The 8013-nt window shown below is 46.4% G+C and overlaps 1 protein-coding gene across 1 annotated transcript; it reads right to left on the bottom strand.

Moving 5' to 3' along the window:
* Positions 1–4646: 4646 nt before the first annotated feature.
* Positions 4647–6446, bottom strand: LOC119273200 ((S)-8-oxocitronellyl enol synthase ISY1-like). The gene is made up of 2 exons (XM_037554453.1): positions 6405–6446; positions 4647–5810 (listed from the first exon to the last, which is right to left on the bottom strand). Exons 1-2 carry the CDS (start codon positions 6444–6446, stop codon positions 4647–4649), a joined length of 1206 nt encoding a protein of 401 aa, XP_037410350.1.
* Between the last annotated feature and the right edge of the window lie 1567 nt (positions 6447–8013).

Here is an 8013-nt window from a genome sequence, read left to right as displayed (position 1 = left end):
TCCTGGCTCTGCCCCTGCGTGCAACTAAGGAAGGTCATGGGTTCGAATCCTATCAGTACATCACACTCTTTTTTTGCGAATTTTTCATTCCTTGAAGGACAGCGAATGGGCCGGCCCAGTTACACGACCCCTGTGCGTCGCGCGACCTATTGGCCGTAAAATGCGGCATATAGGAGGTCTCGTGCGTTGACGCCGACGCCAATGCGGGAGTCAAACATACGTACGTGGCGGCAAGCTGACGTGACGTGATGCGGCGTTGCGTTGTTTGTGCGCGAAGAAACGAAAGCAAAGTGCGTTTCGAAGGGAAGCAGCCTGTGCGTACGTATGGGCCGAATTGAAGGGAAGCCTTGTTTGTGCGTTCGGCGCGAGCGAGCGAACGAAGCATTTTTTTTTATGGTGATACGTGTCCCATTTATGTCATAACAAAGTACAAGTCACGTAATGATCGACATGACAAAACTGAAAAGATGATAGAACATCTCTGAGCTCACGCGCGTCACTTGTGTCCGGTACCACCACAACAGTCACCGAAGAAAAGAATGACGGATCACCTCCTCACCCGAACTCGACGTGGTTCCATCGCTGATATGCAGCTTTGCGGACCTCCAAAGTGACTCACCAAAAGTGAAGCCATTGCCGTTGAACGAATCAGATCGGGGCAACACTCTGGACACGTCATCAAACTTCACATCTGACACCCCAGCACGACTAAGACGCTGAAGGAGAAAACCATACCTGCCATCCATGAACCACGAACCCAGCACATGTTCCGTCTTTCAGATGTCGTCGATGCAGACCACAATCTACATCCGCTCCTGGACTAGCTCCCAAGTTCCACGCCGACGCTCGAGCAAACGTCGTCGCAACGGCGAAGTCCGAGGACTCGGGTCCACCACACGGATGCCGCCGCCACGTCATCCTTACTTGAACTGACTGGTTTTCAAATCCATCCCCAACCATAGGACCGTGGTCTCGTCAGGGATGGATCCAAAGAGTCTTTATTCAACGCCGTCATCATCGCCACCGAAGCCAAGGCGAGAAACAACCTAAAAACCTAGACTATAAGGGAGTAAAAACAATCCACCCGCGTGCGATCCGGCGACCCCTCATCACTAACGACTGAGGTCGCCGGCGGAGGGGAGCCGCCGGAGGACAGCGCTGAAAGATGGCCCCCTGGCGGCTACCTCAATTCGTTCGTTTGTGCGAGCGAGCGTACGTCTAGTTGGTGATGCCTAAAGACCGACGTATACGAAAATGGACGGAGATAAGATTGACACGAAAGCGAAATAGGTCACGTTCCGAGCAACCATGTTACGTTCTGCAGCCCTGCCATCGTCCTAGCTTATTCTAGATCGGGTTTGCTATTTGAGATCTAGATGTAAAATAATTATTTCATATTTAACTCCCTTATCTTGGATTTGTTTTGTCCCTAAAATTCATGCACAGGCTTATCTCGCGTTGTCCGCGATCGTGACAGCGTGGGCTGGCCCATGTGTGGCAGCGTGGGCTGGCGTTGCCTTTTCTTTTTGTTCTTTTTGTCTATTTTTTTGAACTGTTTCAATTCGCTCCAGCCTTTGCATTTTGTGAGGTATTTTATCTTGTTTTATTTTTTATTTTTCTCACCCTGCGATGCTATGATATGCATATATATCATATGCTGTATATATCATATGCTGCGTGCATGCATATACCGTTCAATCGTTGGTGCATGTTTGTTTGTCGTTGTTTCGATTTCTGTTTATCTATCCAACGTCTCTATGGAACAGTAAATTATGTATCGAATTGCTAAAACTTTTTAGCGATGTTTCATCCAAGTTCCAGTCCATTTGATTCGTCACTATTAGTTTCGTGTAATTTTTTTGATCAGGGTTGTTTTCTCCCGCGCGTCCGGTGTCACTCGCCCGTTGTCCATTTTGCGGCCCATAACATCGTGCATTTCTTTTGTTCGGCCGTTCTTTGTGGTTTGTTTTTTCCTGTGTTGTAGTTGAAAAGATAAGTTGTTTGTATAAGTCGAAGAGACGAGCCGACCGCTGACTCATCAGGTCTATCCATCTCTCTCTCTCTCTCTCTCACACACACACACACACATTCCTCTTTGTCTTTGAGCAGAGGTGAGACGAGGATGGATCTACTTCTAAACCCTACAATGACAGGCAACGACGGACGCGGCTAATCTGCACCCGAGCTCATATGCTCCCGCATGAACAGTAAAATCGAAAAAAAATCAAAAAATTTCAAAACAATTTTGAGAGAAATATTGACAAAAGTTCTAAGTGCCTGCAAAAATTCGTCATGAAATCACATTCCTAGAAGGCGTGGCAAAAAAAACAAAAATAGTACTCTGAAAAAGCTACTTTCAAATGCATTTTGAAGCACTGAATTTATTTTTTTGCCACGCCTTACAGGAATGTGATTTCATGATGAATTTTTGCAGGCACTTAAAACTTTTGTCAATGTTTCTGTCAAAAAAAAATTGGAATTTTTTGAATTTTTTTTGATTTTTTTTCGATTTTACTGTTCATGCGGGAGCATATGAGCTCGGGTGCAGAATGGACTTTTCGGGCAACGACCCTTTTTTGGAAGTCTAACCCTAATATGTAAGAAGCCTGCCTCTTTTCTTGTCCTACTTTGTGAGTGCACCGTTCATACGCAACTTGGCCTGACCCATTTTTTGTCCTGGTTGCAAGTCCACCCTCGAAACGCAACTGGGTCCCGACCACTTTTGTCCCTGTTACAAGTCCACCCCCGACATGCAAGTCCACCCTACAAGCCCAGTTTGACTCGTAACTGGGCATGCGTTTTGTCTTTCGTTCTAGTTGCAAGTTGACCATTGACTTGCAATTGGGCTTGTAGTTTCGTAGTTGTCCTAGTTGCAAGTCCTCCTTTCACTTGCAACTGGGTTCATATTTCTCCCATCTACAAGGCCACCCTCGACTTGCAACTAGGCATGTTTTTGGTTTTCATCCCAGTTGCAAGTCCACCCTTGACTCGCAACTGGGATAATAGTTTGTTTCATTTCAGTTGCAAGTCGACCCTTGACTCGTAAATGGGTTCGTTGGTCGTAGTTGTCTTAATTTCAAGTTCATCCTCGACTCGCAACTGGGACCACAGTTTTGTTGTTGTCCCAGTTGCAAGTCCACCCTCGACTTGCAACTCTGTCCATATTTTTGTTGTTGTCCTAGTTGCAAGCCCACACTCGAGTCACAACTTGACATGAGTTTTGTTTTTCATCTCAGTTGCAAGTCCACCCTTGAGTCGCAACTGAGCTCATAGTTTTTGTTGTCCTAGTTATAAGTCCACCCTCGACTTGCAACTAGGCTCATATTTTGTTTTATCCCAGTTGCAAGCACACCCATGACTCGCAACTAGGCCCGTGTTTGGTCTTTCATCTCAGTTGCAGGTCCATCTTTGACTCGCAACTAGGACCATAGTTTGTTTATCCTAGTTGCTAGTTGACCCTTGACTCGCAGCTGGGCTCGTACGTAGTTTGTAGTTGTCCCAGTTTTGTGCCCATCCTCGAGTCACAACTCAGCTTGTAGTTCACCTAGTTGCAAGCGCACCCTCGACTCGTAACTAGGCATGTGCATTGTTTTTAATCCTAGTTGCAAGTCCACCTTTGACTCGCAACTAGTCCCATAGTTTGTTTCATCCCACCCTCAATTCTCAACTACTAGTCTTGTCCCCCGACTAAATTGCACACCTTCAATGCTATGCAACTAGGCGTGGTTGGGTTGGATTTCGAAATTGGCGTTGTGGGGGGTAATCACATGTCCAACATTCTTTCCGACGAAAAACAAGAACAATCCCTCACAAACTTCTAGAAAATGTCGAGATTTTTTTAATGCGTGAAGTTTCTTTAGAAAATTGCCACGAACATTTCTTTGAATATTATGAAACTTTTTTTCATTCTATAATACATTTTTTAAACATCACTAACATTATTTTGAAATGCATGAACATTTTTTAAATGGTGCAAAACAATTAATTGACATTTTATGATTAAAATTAAAAAAACTCAATGAATTAGTATTTTTTTTAAATGATTGGAATTTTCAAAAGTATCCACACTTTGAAAACTGTTTGGGGATTTTCATAAATTGTTCGTGCTTTTTAAATTTTGTTAATGAAGAAATTGTTCGGAATACCATATTTTGTTCTTATTTGTAAAAAAACGTTCGGAACTACAAAGTTTATTCACATTTCAAAAAGACTGTTTCAAATTATAATTTTTTTTGTGTTTTTGAAACATACTGGACACTTCAAATTGTTCACAATTTCTAAAAAAAAAGGTTTCAAAAAATTGCAAGATTGTTTTCTAATCTCAACAGTATACTATGTTCTTATATACTCCCCTCTTAATAATAATCAATAGCAGCTATCTATTGGAGTGGTAGGAGCCCGTGGTGACCAGCATGTTGCCGCGAGTTTGATTCCTAATGCGGCGCACGTTCTCAGTTCATTTTTTTGTCGCTCTAGTCAGTCGGCCGAAAGAAAAAAAGAAAGAAACGACGCGAAAAGAAACAAATAAGAAAACAATCTACTGACGTCACAACTTAGATGTGAGATAATATCTCACGTCTAGGTGTGATATAGTCAGACCCATTCTAGATTATAACATGGGACTGCGTATAAACAATATAAAAGCATCACGGAACAATCTTGAGAACCTTCATCTTGTCAATCCATGCGTTGAAGGAGCTGGCCGTGTTACGGAAGCCGAGGAATCCATGCTCCTTGCTCTTGTTCATGCTATCCAGATGCTCGATCTCAACATTGAACATGGCGTCGACGAACCACCAATTGGCGATCTCATGGAGCCCCGTCGTGACAAGCTCATTCTCCCGGAGAATCTCCGCCCACACGGCCTCCTTCCCCGCCATGGCGTCGGCGAGCACGAACCGGCTGCCCTCTCCCTCATACCCTGCCCATTCCACCCCGAAACGATCGGCCAGCATCGGCCAGAGCTGCTTCCACTTGAACACATCCCCATTGCTGCAATTGAAAGCTTCATTCTTTGCGAACGGATCCACGGTTGCCCAGATCTCGTGCTCGGCGATGAGGTCCGCGTCCGAGGCGTCGCTGAAACCCTCCCAGGCGACCCTGCAGCCAGGCCATCTCAGCACGGCGCCCTCCTTGCGGCAGATGGCAGCATAGACGCATAGGCTGGCGACGATATTCATGGCGCTCCGGGCAGAGAACCCAAAGACCACGGAAGGACGGTGCACAGACCAGCTGACGGCGCCGTCGCGGCGGGAGACCTCATCGAACAGGGTATCCTCCAGGTCGTAGTAGAAGTTGGGGTAATCCAGGCGGGGCATGTCCTCGGTGTAGGGCGGGTCTGGGACACCTAGCTTGCCGACGGCCTCGAAGGGGCCGACGTAGTGCTTGCGTCCGGTCTGGAGGCAGACGTGGGCGAGCGCGGGGCAGCCCGGGACGACGACAGACAGCACGTTGCGGAGCATGGCGGAGTTGGCCTCCCGATTCTGAGCCTCCGTCGGGTGGCTGGACCACGCGGCGTAGAAGACATGACTGATGTCGGTGAGCGATGTGAGAGCCTCCGCTACGGCCGCCGGGTCGGCCAGGTCGAGGTACAGATGCGTGATGGCGGGGGAGGGCGGCGGGCACCAGGGAGGGAGCGGGCGACGGGAGACGGCGTACACCTTCCAGGGTCCGCCGGGGGTGTCGTCGCGCGGGAGTATGTCGACCAGCAAGGTGCCGACGATGCCGGTAGATCCGACGACGAGGGCGACACTCTGAAAGGAGGACGCGGCGCGCTCGTCCTGGCTCTTCTTGACGGCGCCGACGGATGGCTTCAGCGGGCGTGCAATAACCGCGCGCGCGGTATAAGCAGTTGGGCGCACGCTAGGAAGCGGTACCTCGCGCAATGTATTTGCTGCGCCCGCTTCCGTGCGCGGCACACACGACGCTCGCGCTGCGCTCTTCTTCTCCCCCTCCAAAGCCCCACGCGCGTTGGCGCCGGCGACCCGCACCCATGGACGCACGTGCCGGCACCCCGCTCATCCCGTCCTATAGCCACGACCCCCCAGCCGCCGCCGCCGCAAACCCTAGCCCGGGTGGCGTTGGCCTCGCCTCCGCCGGAGCTCCTCCGACGAGCGGCCTCGCGCGCGGCCTCTTCATGCCGCCGCGGATGACCTCGGCGGCGGATGGCGTCGCGCCGGCGCCGGCCCGAGCCGCCGCCCCCTCCTCCTCAAAGCTCCCCAATGCGGCGCGGCCAAAGAAGGGCAAGACATCAACTTGTTTATGTGAAATTTTTGTTGTGTTAAAAATGTTCATCATTTTGTGTAGAAAAATGCTATATGCAATGCACCGGCGAGTCGCGCGCGCTGCATTTTTGCGCGCTACTGGAGCGGCGCGCGCTGCATTTTAGCGCGACTGCTGGAGACCTGCGCTGCGCGCCGCTCCAAACCAGGCGATGCGCGCGGCATATCTGTTTTTTGCGCGCGGCGCGACCGGCGCCTGTTGGAGATGCTCTTACAACAAAGGACTCTGATCGTTTTATAGAGGACTATGAGCTATAGTACGTGTGCAGTGACGCACGCGTCGTAGACCAGAAATTTACTTGAAACAAGATAGACTAGCTAGCAACAGAACCAGATATTTTCGGTGGCGAGATTAATTAATCAACAACAATAATATTATTCAACTCGAGAAGTGCTGCGTGTGTTGGACTGCTTTCGTGGCCATTTGGCTCGAGGTGTTGTTATTTTTCTGGTTCAGATCCACGTGTTTCTTGCGTGGTGGCGGCTTGGGTGTTGGGCGGGCCGCCATTGTTACCGAGAAGCGACACGACTAATTAGCACAAGCTAATTAACAGACACACTTATTAATTCTTCGTGTAGATGAGATTCACTGATGTCTCATTTAGACCTCTTTCATTCGCAGGTTTCTAAAAACGCGGGACTAGTATTAATTTAGGATTGGAATGTCTTGTTCATCTCAATCCTTGTTTGATTGCAGCATAGAAAAAACAAAGGATTCTTTTAAAAAGGTGAGAGTGGATGCTAGAAATTCTATATCAAGTAGTACAAACAAATTCTTAGAAAAAATTCCTATAGAATCAAACAACCAACATAGAAAAAAAATCCTAAGAATCCTAATCCTCTAGAATTCCTACTAAAATCATTTGAACTAAAGGAGCCCTTAAGTTATCCTCCACATGATCTGAGGTGTTGAGATTCTTGCAGAAACAAAAATTGTCCCGCGTCGCTAAAATATCCTATTTGCCGCTCGCTGCGGCAAGTTGTCGGCGGACGCACAGGGAGATCAATGGAGGGTTCGTGCGTGGGCCGGCCCGTAAAATGTTTCGACAATTCCGGTTTTACGAACCTTCTCGTTTGTTCCCAGCTGGTTTTATCCGGTTTTGGGAACCTTCTAGGAGCTTCCTAACACTTTTTTTTCTGTTTCTTTTCGTTTTTCGTTTTCCTTTTTCCTGTTTATTCTTTCTTCTCTATCTTTCCTTTTCATTCCTTTTCTACTTTTTCAACTTTTCTTTTTCACCTTTTTTCTTTCTGTTTCTTTTCTTTATTTTTCCTCATCTTCACTTTTTCATTTTTCATAAATTTAAAAATGTTCAAACTATTCAAATTTTGTTTGCATGTAAAAAATATTCGTTCTTTACAAAAATGTTTGAAGTTTAAAAAATTGTTTGCTTATTGAAAAGTATGTTCAAATTTTAAAAAATATGTTCTGGTTTTAAAAATATTGTTCATGTATTGAAAAAATGTTTGAATTTCCAAATTTTTAAAAAGGTTCTAAATTTTCAAATTTGTTCTTCAATTTAAAAAATGTTCGTGCGATCTAAATTCCTTTCTTTCAAAAATGTATTCAAGTTCTCAAATTTTGTTCACAAATGCAAAATATTCATAGATCTAAAATTTTGTTCACAAAATTCAAAAAATGTTCATCCTTTCAAATTTTATTTAGGAGTTTGAAAAAATGTTCCTCTTTCAAAATTCATTCGAAAATTTAAGAAAAATGTTCGTGTTTTCCAAT

Source organism: Triticum dicoccoides, chromosome 3A (assembly GCF_002162155.2).
Source record: "Triticum dicoccoides isolate Atlit2015 ecotype Zavitan chromosome 3A, WEW_v2.0, whole genome shotgun sequence".
In the NCBI taxonomy this organism is placed as follows: domain Eukaryota; kingdom Viridiplantae; phylum Streptophyta; class Magnoliopsida; order Poales; family Poaceae; genus Triticum; species Triticum dicoccoides.
This window is presented reverse-complemented; position numbering and strand designations above follow the sequence as displayed.

Coding starts and splice junctions, on each gene's coding strand:
- LOC119273200 (XM_037554453.1), bottom strand. CDS start 6,446: ATGCCGCGCGCATCGCCTGGTTTGGAGCGGCGCGCAGCGCAG. Junction 5,811..6,404: donor TGGAGCGGCGCGCAGCGCAG/GTCTCCAGCAGT, acceptor CGCCCGCTGAAG/CCATCCGTCGGCGCCGTCAA.